This window comes from Canis lupus, chromosome 10, assembly GCF_048164855.1.
Source record: "Canis lupus baileyi chromosome 10, mCanLup2.hap1, whole genome shotgun sequence".
Taxonomy (NCBI): domain Eukaryota; kingdom Metazoa; phylum Chordata; class Mammalia; order Carnivora; family Canidae; genus Canis; species Canis lupus.
Window position 1 is genome coordinate 12,817,917 of NC_132847.1, and position 17,804 is coordinate 12,835,720.

The following is a 17,804-nucleotide window of genomic DNA, read 5'->3' on the forward strand; positions in this document are numbered from 1 at the left end:
GGAAGGCCTAGGATATCATACATTAAAAATTATGAGCCACTATACAAGTTTCAAAACTTTCACATATATATAATTATATAAAGCATGTTCTCTTACCATAGGGTAATTCAGCTACAAATCAATATCAATCAGTAATGGAAAATAGTCATATATTATTGACATCAAATACTGAGTTGTCAACTACTAAATAGTCCATTAGTCAGAGAAGAAACCAAAATGGAAATCACAAAATATTTTGAATTGAATGACACTGGAAAGATAGCATTGAAATTTGTGGTATACAGCTAAAGCTAGGCTTACAGGGAAATATACAGTATAGTCATTATTTGAGGAGGACACATAGATATAAAAATTAATATAAATAATAATTACATTTATCTATGTCAGAACAAAACTTAGGAAATAAAACTTTAAAAATAACACCATTTGTGGGGTGCCTAGGTGGCTCAGTTGGTTTAGTGTCTGACTCTTGGTTTCAGCTCAGGTCACGACCTCACAGGTCCTTGAATTAAATCCCCCATCAGCTCCTGGCTCAGCAGAAAGTCTGCTTAAAGATTCTCCCCGTTCCCTCCCCCAACTCATGTACTCTCTCTCTCTTAAAAAAATAAATAAATAAATATTTAAAAAATACCATTTGTAATAGCATCAAAAAAACATAAAATTCTAAAGAGCACATCTGGCAAAGCATATGCAAAACCCCTTACACCAGGAAAATGTAAAACTTTATTGGGAAAAATTAAAGAATATCTGAGTAAAAAAAGGAAAAATTTTACATTCATGGATTGAAAGTCTTTCCAAATTTCTCAATATTATCCCAATAAAAACCTAAGTAGCATTTTTGTGGAACTTGTCAAGCTGATCCCAAAATTAACATAGATATACAAAGGGCCAAAATTTGCCAGGAACAAAGTATGGAAAAACTTAACATACCAGGAATTGTTATAAAACTATGGTAACTAATGGGGTATGTATTGGTGCAAGAAAAGACAAAAAAGCCAATGGAACTAAGATCATCCAGAACTAGAATTACATAGGAATGTGCCCTTGATTTTGACAAAATTTTTACTATAGAGCAGTGATGAAAAAAGCAATATTTTCTATAAGTGGTGCTTGGTAAATTAACTAACAAACTAGATAAATAAATAACAAAAAATACATTTCCTATTTGACAACATACACAAATACCAACCTCAAATGGCTAAAAAATAAGAATGCCAGAGTGAAAATAAATATGACTTTGCATCATGGGATGATTCATTAACCAGAAAAAAATGATCTAACACAAAAAATATAAATAAAATATATATAAATAATATAAATTATATTATTTTATAATTATTAATGATTGATAATTATTAATAATTTATTATTAAATTATTTTATTAAATAAATATAAATAAATTAGACTGCATTAACATTCATAACTTTTTTATCAAAAGAACACAGAAAGTTAAAAAGCAAATGGAAGATTATACTTGCAAGACATATAACTGACAATGGGGCTCATATTAAAGAAATAATAAAGACCCTTCATTAACTAAAAAAGCAATTCTTTAAGGGGGCAAAAAATTTTAAGCAGCACTTCATAAAAGAAGAGACCCAAGTGACCCAAAAACATTTAAAAGTTACTCAGCTCTGATATTGATTAAGGAAATGCAAACTAAAACTTACAGGATATCACTGTATAACCACCAGCAGGGTTAAAATCTAAAAAGCACACACCAAACAATATTAGAATGGCAAGGTCATCGAACAGCTGGAAGCTCATCCACTGTTAACGAAAGTATAAATGTAAATGGGTATAATCACATTAAAATCTGTTTGACATATTGCACTAACCTTGAACATGATACAATAATCCCACTTCTGGATTTGTAGCAAGCAGAAATAGATTTATATGATGTGGAAGTTATGTACAATAATGTTCATAACAGCATCCTATATAACAGCTCCAGACTAGAAAAATGCTTAATGTTTATCGGCAGTTGAAAGGTTAAATAAATTGTGGTAGACTATGTAAAGTCACCATATAATGGAATACTTTATAGAAATAAAGTTGATGAACCATAGCTAGCACACAAATTGGATAAATCTAACAAGGAAAAAAATTGAGCAAAAAAATTCACACAGAAAGATGCATAGTAGATGATCACATTTGTATAAAGTTTTTAAAATGTATAGTATTTGAAGTTAAAATAGTGGTTACAGGGGCACCTGAGTAGCTCAGTAGTTGAGCTTCTGCCCTTAGCTCAGGATGTGATCCCAGGGTCCTGGGATTGAGTCCTCCATCAGGCTCCCCGCAGGGAACCTGCTTCTCCCTCTGCCTATGTCTCTGCCTCTCTCTGTGTTTCTCATGAATAAATAAATAAAATCTTTTAAAAAATAGTGGTTACCTTTAGGGAGGGGAGTAAGATTATGGGAGGATGAGAAGAGCATCTAATAGGCCACTAGAGTTTTAATTTCTTGACCTGTGTAGAGTTCACTTTGAAGTAATTTACTGAGTTATGATCTTTTGGTACATATACTTGTGTGTCTATTTTTTTATACTTCAATAACAAAAATGTCTAGCCTAGAAAATCCAATGTTATCATGTCTTTCCACAACATAAAATCTTTCAATGACTCCCCACATCTTCAGGATGAAACCAAGAATTCATGAGGCACTTCAAATTGTCTTAGTCTCATTTCCTCTCCTTGCCATACAGACACCATCTCTTCTAACCACACAAAACTGCTTGCAGTTCCAGGAATACTCTCTTTTGTGACTTTGCTTCTGAGGTGAGATCTAGAATATATAAAGTGGTCTTTCCTTGCCCATTTAACCAACACCACTTCCCTATTAAGTGCTACCTCCTCCAGAAAGCTGCACATGAACCTCGTGCCTCAAGTACATTTCCCTCCTTTGTATTCTCTTAGGACCCTTTGTCATGCCTCAGTAAGAGCTCTTGTAACTATTGTGATTAGCAGCCTTCGTGTCTATCTCTTCCTGGAAATTATGGGTCTTATTCCATTCTAGGTTCCTGGTGCCAAGCACAATTCTTGGCATATACTAAGTGTTTGATAAATATTGTTGAATTAAATTGTTTGCTTGTCAATTGGTTGAAAAACACAAATAGTGTCAGTAGTAAAAAGAAGAGTCAGCTCGTTTATACATATTCATCAATTGTGCCATGCTTGGAGAGAATGGTCTGGAAAGGGTAAGATAACGAAAAATCATAAAGGAAGCAGACATCAAATTTACACTATACGATCATATGATCACTGAAAGTTAGGGCAATTTTTTCTAGTTCACTCAGATCATTTTCTGGTTACTCTTTCCCTGGGTAGGTCTAATTGGTTTATAATGAAATAAACATTTTTTTTTCTGTTCGGCATTACAGAATATTTTATGTATTCACCATTGGCAATATGGAATTTACATATCTGGAAGGTCAATTACTACTACATCTTTTCTGAACGTTTTGAGAAATCAAATCACAAGTCAAAGTGAATCAAATCTGCAGATTCCTTATCGAGGTCCTAATTTCTTAATAATTTTGGTCAGGGCATTTTTCACAGGGTTATCTATATATACATAATAAGTATTAAAGACTAGTTTAAAAAACTCTGATGTTCTATCTCTGTCAAAGTAAAGTTTCCAAAGTGTTCATTCCATATTTATAGAAAGGCAGATTAAGAAGAAAAACTGGAAACAAACCCTCTGCCCATAAACCTATGGGAACAACAATGCGATGGATTTTTCTGAGCCTATCAGAGAGCAATGATCCCCAACAGTTAGTTATCTCTGAGGCCCATCAGAAGCATCTTTGACGAAAACATTTTCACAGAAGTCAAACATCTTTAAATTTGTTTTCACGCAAAGCCAAACACATAAAACCTTTCTCTCTAAATTCAAAATGCACTTTATTCTCTTTTGCAGCAGCATTCTGCAGCAGGTAAATAGATAAGGCATCTTAAGAAAACTGGTTTCTTGTCCTTTCAGCATTGTTTTTCCTCTCCAATATGTTAGCCAGACTCTTTGATTTTATGTAGAGAGAGCTCATACAAAAAGGGAAAGGTCTGTAGAAAGGTTATAAGACTATCTCCCAGGATTTAATGGCTGTCAGGCATGGAAGGGAAAGTAGCAGAGCCTCAGGATTCCACAAATGTGAATCTAAATATTGCTAGAGACACACAAGCAGAGATTTACTTCTCATGTCTCCTATTGTACTTCTTCCTACAGACTGGTTTCTGCTGCACACCATGCCAGGTGATAGAAAATATCTCTCTAAGCTTCTGAGATTATTACAGATACCATTACACAAAGAGGCTGACTCTGTTTCCTTCCCTCCTCTGTATATGTATTTGCGTGTGTGGTGATTCATAAAATATATACAATATGTATATAATATATATGTATATATACGTACACATATATTCCGTGTTTACATGTAAAGATATACTTATAATGTGATTAAATTTAAATTTAAATAATTACAAATTTATAGTTAGATTTTAAATTTATTACATAATCTAAATAATTCTATTTATATTATTTATATATATTTAACTGGATGCATCATTTGTTATCTTTATCTGTAATGCTTATCAAGACACATCTCTAATGGTATACAGAGGATAGATTTCAACTCAAAAAGTATGTTTGATATATGTATATATATGTTTGATATATATATATGTCTATATATCAACTCAAAAGTATGCACACATGCATATAATATATATATCACAGACACACTCATACACATCTACTATGAGAAAGGAAAGCTAACTTGCCTTGCTCATGTCAAATGTACAATTTTGGACCAACCACCAATTAGATGACTAGTATGACTCAGTAAAATATAGCTTTTGTGGGCCTCTTCCACCTTTGTGAGTCAACAGCATGTCAAGTTACCTAAAAGCCAAAATGAAAAGTCTAAACAAAATGGCAATAAATGCCTATTCTTTTAAGTCAAGGATAAAAGCTTTGCTAATAAAAAAAAAAAAACTCTACTTACTTAGCAGTGTTAGGACTGACATTCAACAAAGATTAATCACTCAAAAGAATCGTTCATTATTTATAACACTATACTTGTTCATCCTAAATATAGGACATTCTTTGTCTTCTCTCATCTTACAGATGAAGCCTACATTTTAAGAACTATGTTTCACCTCACTGATATCATACCCAGCTTAATTCAAGGCAATTGTAGTTTTTTCAGGAACAAGACACTCAATTTCTGCAATATCGAGAAATTTCAATAATTCAGAAGTCAGTTTCACAGATTTTTGTAAAATATTTATCTAATTACAGAAAACTACATTAAAATTCTTATGTTCTTTCGAGGATAGTGAGAAAACTGAAAACAGGAGCAGAAGCAGGAGTCCAGACAAATGTATAACTGCAGTAGAAAAAGTAGATATTAATCCCAATAACTTGAAATTCAACAGTGAATTAGCCAAAACTATTAGAAAAATTCATTCTATAATTTCAACCTACAAATTGACAAATCTGTTACTTAAGTATCTAATAAATTTCACATCATTTATATCAAAATCAAGCATCAGTTTGAGCTCATGAATGGGATAAATTGAATACAGTAGAAGGTTATTAAAGAAGGATATTTGGAATGCAATGAGAGAACTTTAAAAGATGTCATAAAGAGGCTAGTATTTTTAACAACATCTATTGAATTTATTAATAGACAGAGTGAAAGAGTCCACATAACACAAATTGGTTTACTTTGGGAAACTGAAGTTTGGAGTTTATATTACAGCAAGCAATTTTACATATTGGACCTGTTGAAAGTCCCAAGGATCTAGCAGTTTCTCAGTTTATGTTACCTTTTTTAAGAAAATAAATAATTTTGCAGCATTCTCTTCTTCTTTTATATATGTATATAATAAAAATATATGTACATAATACTTTTTAATTTATGAGGAATACATATGAATACATAATAAACAATTATTATATATATAATTCACACATATTTAACTTGATAGATCATTTGATATCACTACCTATAATGCTTATGGAGACACATCTCTTCTGATATAAAAGGGGACTTAGTGCATCTAAAAGTATTTAAATAACAGAAAATGATACATTACCATTATTTTTTCACATATTTATGAAGTTTAAGATATTTTTAGAAACACAGATGGATGGGTGGATAGAAGGATGAACGATCATAGGTTTTGTGTGGTTTAAAGGTGATTTGTCTTAGCTTAAGAGAAGAAGAAAACTCACTACAGATAGAGATATTTTTGTGTTAAAAAAAATGGGAATAATTACATGAAGAATTTCATGTAGAACTAGATAATAGGTATTTAACACATAACTTCCCATATATAAAACAGGGCTAATTAAGCAATGTTTTTCACATAGCGATAACCCTCACGTCCTTGATAATTTTTAAAATCTGTTTTCTATTTCTTTAATTCCATATATGAGTGAGGAAATAAATTAAACATTGTATTTAATTTTAACTAATTTTAACAAGCCACACATAGTTATTTAAATACTTACAGTACTGGACAGTGCAGGATCAGATTATCTCTAGTCTACCTTCAGACAACCCATGTAAGCGTCAGAAATATTCTGTCTAGAAAGGCACTATATATTGTATACAAATATGTCCAGGCCTGGCTTCTTGCTCACTCTCCAACATTACATTTCTTCATTTATCTGTTATTTTCTTCTCTTGACATTATTCCTTAATGCAAAACAATGAATTATGCATATACATTTACAGCTGTTTAAACAAAAAGATAAGTGATTTAAAACATGTGAGCATGCTTCCTGAAATGGTGTCTAACATTTACATTTAAAGAACGAGCTAAGAGTTGCTATTTGCAAAGATTTCCCAGGATGTTAACATTAACTATTTAAGGTAGGCTCTGCATAGTATTTTATTTTATTTTTTTTAAGATTTAATTTATTTATTAATGAGAGACACAGAGACAGAGACAGACACATAGGCAGAGGGAGAAGAAGGCTCCCGCAGGGAGCCCAATATGGGACTTGATCCTAGAACCCAGATCATGACCTGAACCAAAGATAAGCACTCAACCACTGAGCCACCCAGGTGCCCCTGCACAGCATTTTATGAAAAGTGACTTATTTACTCTTTGCAACAAAGAGAAAATGGTCTTAGTAAAAAACAAACAAACTAGAAACAAAAAACAAAAAGCAGGTTTCAAGTCTGCATCCCATGTTCTCACATGTCAAAAATAAACAATTCCCATATGGAATTAAAAAGCATCTCACACAAAGTCAATATCCCCACCTGACCACTGTGATACCATGGGGTAGAACCAGCCTTCATGACTCCTCCACTCCCATGCTGCTTCAAAAACTGCTTCAGGGAGCTGTTTCACACAAAGCACACATATGGGCCCTGCTTGGCCCCAAGAGGCTGAGGTACAATGGCTGCAGACACAGATGCTAGAGAGGAGAAAAACATCACCATTTAATTCTCTGCTGTCTCATCACTTCTCGGCCTTTTGGCTAAGATCAAGTGTAATTCTCTGCTCTTGAGTCTGTCTGCCTTTCTGCCATGGCATCTTCTTACTTTCAGCCCTGCCCACTCTTACCCAGGCCATGGACGCACAAGGAAGTTGTCTAGGGTAGGACAGAACTGAAGTGCTCAAATGACGTATGGGCGCGGTGAATCTTATGGACAGTTGTGCCTTCCTCAGTCCATCTGGAATTTGGTATTTGGCAGGCAAGGAGTAGCATTATCATTAACCCTACTGGCTATGGAATCAGACAAGTTGCCTCTGGTGGGTGAGTTATTTAAACTTTGTGTGTCCAAATTACCCCATCTGTAAAATAACAATAGTGATAGCTGCCTTGGGGAATGGTTATTAGGAAAAACTAAATAATATACATGAATTTGTTCCCTGGTTCTTCAAATGGCAGCAACTACAATTTTTAAAAGGAAAAAATTAATAACTAAAGGGGTAATTGACTGTAATTGAATAACTGATCTTAAGAAGTGCTTATGATCCAGCTTTACTTTCTTACTCTACCCCTTGTTTGATTCTGCTCCCCGTTGATACTGTGAGCCATTTTTAAACACAAATTACTTTTACCTGCACTTTCTGTCTCCCTGACTGATTCCTAACTGAAGGAACACTCCAATCCTAATATCGCCACAATTGTACTTTTTTTTTCTCTTCAAATGTAACACCATTTCCAGGATTTCCTTTATTCATGAAATACTGGCATTCATTCACCATTAAAGTAATCTTTCACTCTTTCCTTTCACAAAATTAGTGTCCAAGTCACATAAATTCCATAATATTGACATGTCTTAAATAAAATTTCTTCTTTCTCCCATAGCTACTACGTTACTAGAGACTCTTAATATCCCATGCTAAAGTCATTCTTACGGTTGTCTAGTGGCCCATCTGCCTCCATTTATGACCCCCTCTGAAGCACTCAAGTGTCTTTCATATAATGCAATCTGATCATGTCACTCTCTTGCTTGGAGGCCTGCAGTGATTTCAATTGTTTATATTATAAAACCCAAATTTCTCATCATAGTACACAAAACTACTTATTTATGGCCCTGTCTTTCTTTCTGGACTCATCTCTTACTGTATTCTACTTTCTAGTTTTACAAAACTACCTAGAGACTCTCCAACGTTGTTCCACGTTGTATCCATTTTGGATATTAGTAACAAAAATCTACCCAAAGCATCTAGAGCCCAAAATGGCAAGGGGTACGTGTGACAAACGATGAATAGCTCATAGATTCTGATGGGGTTAAAAGTACAACTTAGCCCATAGGGAGTGAAATTCTGAATTAGAAAGTCTCTATTAAGTTGTTATTTATTGCATGGCATTTAGTCTATGTGTCCCTAAGTCTGCACCATTCTTTACATGTTCTTGACATGGTTTCCTTACTCAGCTCATCTTATACATGGAATACCTTGTCCATAGTTCAGATGCCTCCTAGCTCCAGAGCCCATCATCAACTGATGATTCTGCTCTGTATCACTGAGTTAAAAACCTAGCTGAACTCATCACTACTTAGGGAAAATCTTAGATTGATAATCAGACCATATGTTGGTTTCTTAAGTTTGTATGTCCTCTACTCACAAACCAGTGTCTTTCTCTCTGGAAAAAAAAATAAGAAAGGAAATATTGAGCATTATTTCTGTGTATTCCATTATACATGGAATACCTTGTCCATAGTTCAGATGCCTCCTAGCTCCAGAGCCCATCATCAACTGATGATTCTGCTCTGTATCACTGAGTTAAAAACCTAGCTGAACTCATCACTTCTTAGGCAAAATCTTAAGATTGATAATCAGACCATATGTTGGTTTCTTAAGTTTGTATGTCCTCTACTCACAAACCAGTGTCTTTCTCTTTGGAAAAAAAAATAAGAAAGGAAATATTGAGCATTATTCCTGTGCAGATTCATAGAGACAGGAGAAGCAGGCTCCATGCAAGGAGCTCTAGCAGTTTAAGCTATAAGCATCAGATGGGTGTGGAAAGTTCATTGGTTAACCTACATAAAGCCTTTGTGTTTCCACCTGCAATACACTTTTATCCCTCTTGTCTGCTGGTGATATCTATCCACTTTTCAAAATGTTATAGCCTTCAAGAGGACAGGGATTATGCTTTGCTTCTTGTTTTATCTCCAGCCCGGAAAATATTAGACAACCTATAAATAGCTATTGAATTAATGAATACATATATTGTTGTCATTTCCCTTAAAATCTTTCCTATTGTTTGCCAAAACGTTTGCCTCCCTTTTACCCTATTATTGTACCCTCTATGCTACCTTTATTTGAAACTACAAATAATGATGTCTTTATTTGATTCCATCACTTTACTGGACTGCAAGATCCTTGAGGAAACATCATGATTTATTAATTCTGACAGTATTTCTAACCTATTGCAGTTTCTGAGAACTGCCTGTTGAACGAATGACTGAAACGATGAGCAACTACAACAAGCCCTTTATACTCCAATGTCTTTTCTGATTGATTTGTCCTTTAGGACAGCATTGCTTTATGTAAGGTTATATGGTTCTGTAGGAAGCAGAAATAAGTAAACATGCACAAAACTTGTCATTGTGCAGAACATTCCTCACAACCACAAGCAAAAACATTTCAGCCTATTGCTGCTCCTAGTTTGGTTGGACATCCACTAAAGAAAGTTGTCTTGATCATACCCACTCTTTGAAGCCCACTCAGGAGAGTTTGCTAAAGGTCCTGATACAAAACTTTAACTGAGTTGCCCCCAGGACGCAATTATAAAAGTCTGGCCCTATGGGATATATTAATTGGCTCTGTTTTAATATCCTTTTATCAAGGCATACACATTTCTTTTGTCGGAGATCATCTAAAGAGTGTATCATATGCCAAAAATAATCAGATGTATTGTTCTTCCATTTCCTTAATGAACTCCACCATACTTTGTCTTTTCCAGTAAATTGCAAGTGACTCACGATTTGGAAATTAATTCTAAAAGAAAGCAACTTTCCAAGCAAGGAAATGGTAAGTATTAACTTGAGTGTAGGACCATATGTCAGAGTTAATGCCCATCAGGGATTTCTTCCCTAATGATTTCTTTCTGCAGCTAATGAAAAGCAGAGTTTTTGAACTTTGAATAGTGGCCAATTCTTTGTATATTTACCAACTTGTTTTCAAAGCTAATTAGTGCTTTACAAGCTATAAATATTTGTATCTTTTAAAATAATATATCTCTATAGAATAAAATAGAAGGTGAAATTCTCTAAATTCCTATTCTCTGGAAGTAACACTAATGAACACTACAATTTTTTGCACAATTTGTTTTTAATATCATTTAGGGTTGTCAAACATCTTTAGATTTGCTTGATGTTATTAAGGTTGCCTCAAAGTTTTAAACAAATTGATTGAATAAACTAAAAGCAGTATTTTTCAAAAGTATCAAATACTTATCTTTAATTTGTCTGCATTGACGCAGGGTCATCTTAAATGTCCAATATAGACAAGAGTTCTCTTACAATAACCTTGAATAATTACAATGACTGCCCTCTAATTTGTATGTATTTTGTCTTTTTTGCGCTCCTATGACAGTGAAGTGGCTAAATGCTCTTTGAAATAGCCAATTAAATCCACAGTTAATTAACTGCATTAATTATAAGACTTCTTGTACAATAGAAAGTTTCAGGTATTACAAATGAAATTTGCTTCATTTCTTAAAGTATGCAGGTACATTATATTCAGTAAATATGCACTATTGCTTATGGTAAATCCATTCTTTTATTACCAACTTGGGGCCATGGAAGAGACACAGAAATTATTTGGGAACAATTTACTTTAACTTTCCATTGTAACAATAGCCAAATTCATCACATTCTTGTTTTGAAAATGGTATAAACCTACAAGCTACAGTATAAAACTCAAGGTGAAAGCAACGAATAATCAGAACCAGCAGTAAAAGCAGAACTTAACTGCTCCTTTTTGTCTCAAGAGAATGCTAGAGGCAATCAGTGTGTTGTAGCAAAGCCCATCACTGCCCCCAACAGCCTCCTCCCTTCTACAGGTAAAAGGCCAATTCCAAAGCTAGGATCTGAGTCTGAAAGACTCAGATTTCCATTACTAACTTTGTAATCATTGGCACAGCCTTATCTCGGGCTCTAATTGGTTGAGGTTTGCATGAAAGAGGAGAACTTCAAGAGATACAATTAAAGTCATAGAAAACAGAGTCATCAGAAGAGAAGGAGACAATTTGTCTCACCTTTCTGGGCAGAATATTAATCTCAATAAGTAGGCAGATCTGTTTCTGACTAAAAGGATAGAGGTGTAAAAGGCAGTAATAGAACAGGAAAGAAGAATGGGAATGGGGGAATCTAAAGATAAAATTGTGCTATCGTTAAATATCTTTAGAGAAAAGATTGCCTTCTCAGAACACTTAGCACTGAAATACTCATTATTTTACTGAACTTAGTGAAAAGTATTTAAAAAAAAAATTGGGAGAAAATGGTAAATCCCTTGAACCTTATTTTAGTTAATGTATAGTTTTCAGAAAGATATGGTTTATATTTCATGTCATTTGAATGGCATGAGATTATTAATAAATGGCACATAAAAATTAGCCAAATATGATGAATTGAAGTTTATTAAATTATAAGATACCATCCTTTGCCCAAATTATTAATTTAAAAACTTTTTTTTTTAGCACTAGCATAGGGATAATCCTTGAAATGATTTTTTAAAGGATTTTATTTATTTATTCATGAAACATACAGAGAGAGGCAGGGAGAAAGGCAGAGACAGGAGAAGCAGGCTCCATGCAAGGAGCTCAATATGGGACTGGATTACGGGACTCCAGGATCACGCCCTGAGCAGAAGGCAGACTCTCAACCACTGAGACACCCAGGCATCCCTCCTTGAAAGGATTTAACTGAATTAATGTATAGATTGAAGGTGTTACAATCATAGGATAATTTTAGAGTATTAAAAACAGGAAATGGGGCACTGGCTGGCTCCATCAGTGGAGAGTACAACTTTTTATCTTGAGGTTGTAAGTTCGAGCCCCACATTGGGTATAGAGTTTACTTAAAAACAAAATATTTTTAAAAATGTAAAAAAAAAAAAACAAAAAAAATCCCAGGAAGATATATAAATGGTCAGAAGCACATGGCTAAATACATTATTCAGCAAGTAAAAACCACAGTGAAATACACTGCTCTTACACTAGAAGCACTATATAAAAAATTTTAAGACAATGGAAATTAACAAATATTGGTGAGGATGTGTAAAGTTAAAATTGTCACACACAACTAGTGGGAATACAAAATGGTTTGGTCTGTGTGAAAAAGTTTGATTGTTTTTCAATAAATTAAACAAACAAGTATCATATGACCCAGCAATTACATGCTTGGGTATATACCCAAAAGAACTGAAAACAAGTGTTAAAACAAATATCTGCCCACAAACACTTACAATAGGACTATTCATAAAAGTCAGAAAGTGGAAACAACCAAAATGTCTATCAACTGATGCACAGATAAACAAAAGATAGTATATACAATGGAATATATACAATGGAATATTGTATATACAATATACAATGGAATATTATTCAACTATGAGAAGAATGAAGTACTGATATATGCTACCAAATGGAGGAACCTTGAAAACATTGTGCCAAGTGAAACAAGCCAGACATAAAAGGTCACATATTTTATGAATCCATATATATGAGACATCCAGAATGGATGAATTCATAGAGATAAAAAAAATCAGGCTGGTGGTTGCCAAGGCCACTAATAGAGGGAAAATAGGAAGTGACTGTATAATGGGTCAAGGATTTCCCTCTGGGGTGGTGAAAATGTTCTGGAACTACATAGAATTAATAGTTTTACAGCAATGTAAATTTACTATATGTCAGTGAATTGCATATTTTAAAATTGTTAAAATGGTATATTTTATATTATATGAACTTGATCAGAATTTTTTAAGTATTAGAAAAAGAAATAGAATGGAGGAAAACAGGCATCCTCAAATGAGAGAGAGTAAGTATGTATCTCCAAAAACCAAATCCCATTTTATTTTTTTTACCCTTTACACTCCATAGAACTTGCTAAAAACATTTCACCTTGGAAGTTTACTGATGCTTCTCTTAATGAAGTTCCTTTAATGTCACACTTCCCATAGTGCCCTTTTAACCTCCAAATCCAGGGCTAGAATCAGCAAAAGTCATGTTAATTTTGTGGTGCTTGACCAAGTACATTCTTTACCATATTTTTCATTGACATATGTTATAAAAGAGGCAGGTTTCAAATACTTATTTTCATTTTAATTTATCCATTTAGAAAAAAATAAGTGCTTTGGATTAATGAAAATTACCCTCTCTTTGAACTACTTTAAACAGAGGATTAAAAATTATGGTTCCCACATTTATCCACTTATCCATGAATTCATTTATCCATGAATCCTACTTATTCTTTATTAGAAGCTAAATGTTACAAGTAAGCTTGTTAGTTATAGTTTTGTGCCATAGGCAATTATCTCATGCATGACATTTAACATAAGTGTTAGCCCCTGAGATGTTCAGTCACCAAAACAAAGAAACAGATATGCACATCACACTCATTGTAAAATTGCTACCCAACTTAAGCTGCCCATGATGCCTGTACATAAGGCTTCAGGAAATTATTGTTAGCCTGAGGACCACAATCACTAGGGAGGCATACAATCACTAGGATCCATACCAATTACGAACCTCTCACCATCTGGATGCTAATAGAAATTTCCCTACAGTAAGTTAAACTTTAACCAGTCTTACAACTTCGGTCAAAAGAAAAAAGGAAAAAGGAAAAAAGGTGTTTCAGCTGCTGCATAAAAAAAACATACCATCTAGCTTTCCAAAACATGCAGTTTAGATGGTTAAGATTACACAGGGGGCAGACCAGGTGGCTCAGCGGTTTAGCGCCGCCTTCAGTCCAGGAGACCAGGGACCAAGTCCCACAGTGGGCTCCCTGCATGGAGCCTGCTTCTCCCTCTGCCTGTCTCTCTCTCTCTCTCTCTCTCTCTCTCTCTCTCGATGTGTGTGTGTGTCTCATGAATAAGTAAATAAAATCTTTATTTTTTTAAGAATAAATAAAATCTTTAAAAAAAAGATTACATAGGAAAGAAAGATATTTAAATATGACTTCTAAGTGAATGAAATAGGCTATGCTGAAAACTGAAGAGTCAAACTCCATAGTACAAAAACTACAGTATGGGGATGCCTGGGTGGCTCAGTGGTTGAGTGTCTGCCTTCGGCTCAGGGTGTGATTCCAGGGTCCTGGGATTGAGTCTCACATCAGCTCCCTGTAGGGAATCTGCTTCTCCCTCTGCCTATATCTGCCTCTCTCTCTCTCTCTGTCTCTCATGAATAAATAAATAAATAATAAATAAATAAATAAATAAATAAATAAATAAATAAACAAACAAACAAAATCTTTTAAAAACCTACAGTGTGGAAGATGAGTTAAGTATGATTGTGACGGATTTGAGAAAGTGAGATGAGACTTTGGCTTCAAGGTATGAATAAGAGCAAATAAGAAGAGAGGAAAAAGGATACCTTGTCAGTCAAGTCAGGCACCAAAACAAAACAAAAGAAAACCCAGGAGTCAAAATCAAAATACTGTGTGAAATAATACTAGTCAAGTTTGACAGAAATCAGGTGGTCATATTGGATATAGTAACCAATAATAAAGTGAGAAAAGCAAAAAGCAAGATGGAGCCAGGATCATTAGATGCCCAGGGAAAGTTTGAATAGATGCACAGGAAAGTGAGTTCACTTGGTATAATGGATTAAAAAAAGAAGAGCAATGGGCTTATATTATAGTGTTCAAAGTTCAAAAAATAACAAGTGCCAAAATTTCAACTTTAGCTTTATATAGCTAGTTAAATATTTTGTTCTCCTTGTCATAAAAGTTAACTTTGATGTGAGTCACATTCAAAATTTAGACATATGGACAACCCAACTTTTCAACTATTATTTTTCTTATATACACAGAAACACAAGGAAACAAAAAATAGGTAAATAAAATCCCCAAATTAGATATTTAATGGTGTCACAGTACACAAAGCAATGGCTTAGACATATTTTCAATCACCCTTTGTGAAACTACAGTAATGATTTTATTGAGATTCTGTGTGTGTATGTGTATATGTGTATGTGTGTGTTATCTGAAGGGAACAGCCTGAGTTCTATGAGATATGTTTCTTTGCAATAAATAGCATCTTATTAGAAAAAATTTTCTCTGTTCCTGTGCCTAGTGAAAAGGGAAAGGAAATTTCTAAGGAAATCCCTTAGCTTTGATAAGTAAATTAAAGCACCTAATGCTATGGAGACCAAGATAATGCCTGGGGTGAATTAATGGCTAAGAAAACCCAGTTGACAACTTTCATGTTGGTAATAAGATTTAATTTAAAGCTTATAATGGAACAAAGTTGTTTTGTGCAAAATTCCCCTCAGAAATAGATTGTTTTTCTGCAAAATAATTAGTTCACACTTGTCCTTTCTCCAGATCAAGACACACTGGAATTAAAATATCAAAAGTTAAAGATATAGAGAGAATACTAAAATCCAGCAAAAAAAAAAAAAAATGGTTACATATAAAGGAATCCTCCTAAGACAACTAAGCTGATCTTTCAGCAGGAACTTTATGGGCCAGAAGGGAGTGGCATGATCTATTCAAAGTTCTAAAAGGAAAAAACTTCCAACCAAGAATACGCTACCTGGCAAGGTTAACATTCAGAAGTAAGATATAGATAAAGGATTTTCCAGACAGCAAAAACTAAAGGAATTTTCACCACCTCTAAACTGGCTTACAAGAATGATAAAGGAACTTCCTCAAGCTGAAAAGAAAAGGCACTAGTCACAAGGACATACAGAAAAATAAAAATAAAAAAAATAATAAAAAAAAAGAAAAAGAAAAATCTCACTACTAAATGGAAACATATCATACAGGTAGTAGATTAACCACTTATAAAGCCAATATGAAGGTTAAAAGATAAAAGTAGGAAAAATAACTATAACTACAATGATTAGTTAAGAGACATACAAAATAAAAAGATGTAAAATATGGCATCAAAAACAACACATGGTGGTAGGAAGAATAAAAATGTAGCTTTAGAATGCACACAAGCTTAAGATGCTATCAACTTAAAATGGATTGTTTTACATATGATGCTACATGGGAACTTCTTGGCAACCACGCAGTAGAAAGCTATAGTAGATACATAAAAGAAAATGACAATGGAAACTAAACATAACACACACACACACACACACACACACACACACACACACACACAAGAAGAAAGAAAGAAAAGAAAAGGAAGGAAGGAAGGAAAAAGAAAAGAAGAAAAAGCCTTACCAAAACACAAGGGAAGAGTAAGGATAGAAAAAAGAAACAGAAACTACAAAAACAGCCAAAAAAAAAATAAGATAAAAGTCAACAAAATTGCAGTAAGGACATACCTATCCATGATTACTTTAAATGTATATAGACTAAAATCTCTAATTAAAAGGCAGAGTGGCTGTAAGGATAAATAAATAAGACCTATCTATATGTTGCCTATAAGAAACTCACTCCAGATCTAAGGAAACACAGAGAGTGAATGGATAGAAAAAGACATTCCACGCACATGGAAGGAAAAAAAAGGCTGATGTAGCTATGCTTATATCAGACAATATAGAATTTAAAATACAAATTGCAATAAAAGACAAAGAAGGGCATTACATCATGATAAAGGGGTCAATACAAAAGAGGATATAATATTTATAAATATTTCTGCAACTTTCTTATTATTTAATCCTCATAAACGAATACAGGGACACTTATTCCAGATACTACAATTTCAAAAATGTACTATCAAGTCACAAAAGTGAGCTCCCTGGGATGTTACTTAGAAATCATGTGGTACACATGCAAAGATATAAATTACTTTTTTGATTTATAATATGTTCAATAATGAGCATGTGTTACTTTTAGGGTAGAAACAGAAATAAATACCATTATTGATATGACAAAATAATTTTATCACAACTCAAAAACACAGTAGGATTTAGATAAATTCAGTTACTCTATAATAAGTCAAAGAAATACAAGGTTGATGTGAAAATAGTAAACATTTAAAAAAGAAAACTCTAGGGATGTTTTAAATCTTAATTATGATGTTATCAGAAAAAATATGATGTAGGAAATCTGACTTTTGCACACATTCCTAACTATCCCTTACTTTCACTTTCCCAAACAGTTCTTTTTCTTCTTTTTTCACAGCCAGTGTCATGGAGTGTGAGATTATCTCTCT

General features: G+C 33.6%; 1 protein-coding gene across 11 annotated transcripts in view; it reads right to left on the reverse strand.

Annotated features, from left to right (window-relative positions):
* LOC140641224 (palmitoyltransferase ZDHHC2-like) overlaps window positions 1-17,804 on the reverse strand; it is a 464,956-nt gene that overhangs the window by 171,051 nt on the left and 276,101 nt on the right. For 3 of the 11 annotated variants that reach the window (XM_072840737.1, XM_072840736.1, XM_072840738.1), the window contains exon 6: window positions 7,274-7,431. The exons of 7 other annotated variants lie outside the window; for them this stretch is intronic. In XM_072840737.1, coding sequence (XP_072696838.1) covers window positions 7,274-7,431 — 158 coding nt within the window. Of the gene's footprint in view, window positions 1-7,273; window positions 7,432-17,804 lie in introns of those variants that run through there. One more of the 11 variants, XM_072840731.1, reaches the window with a different exon arrangement.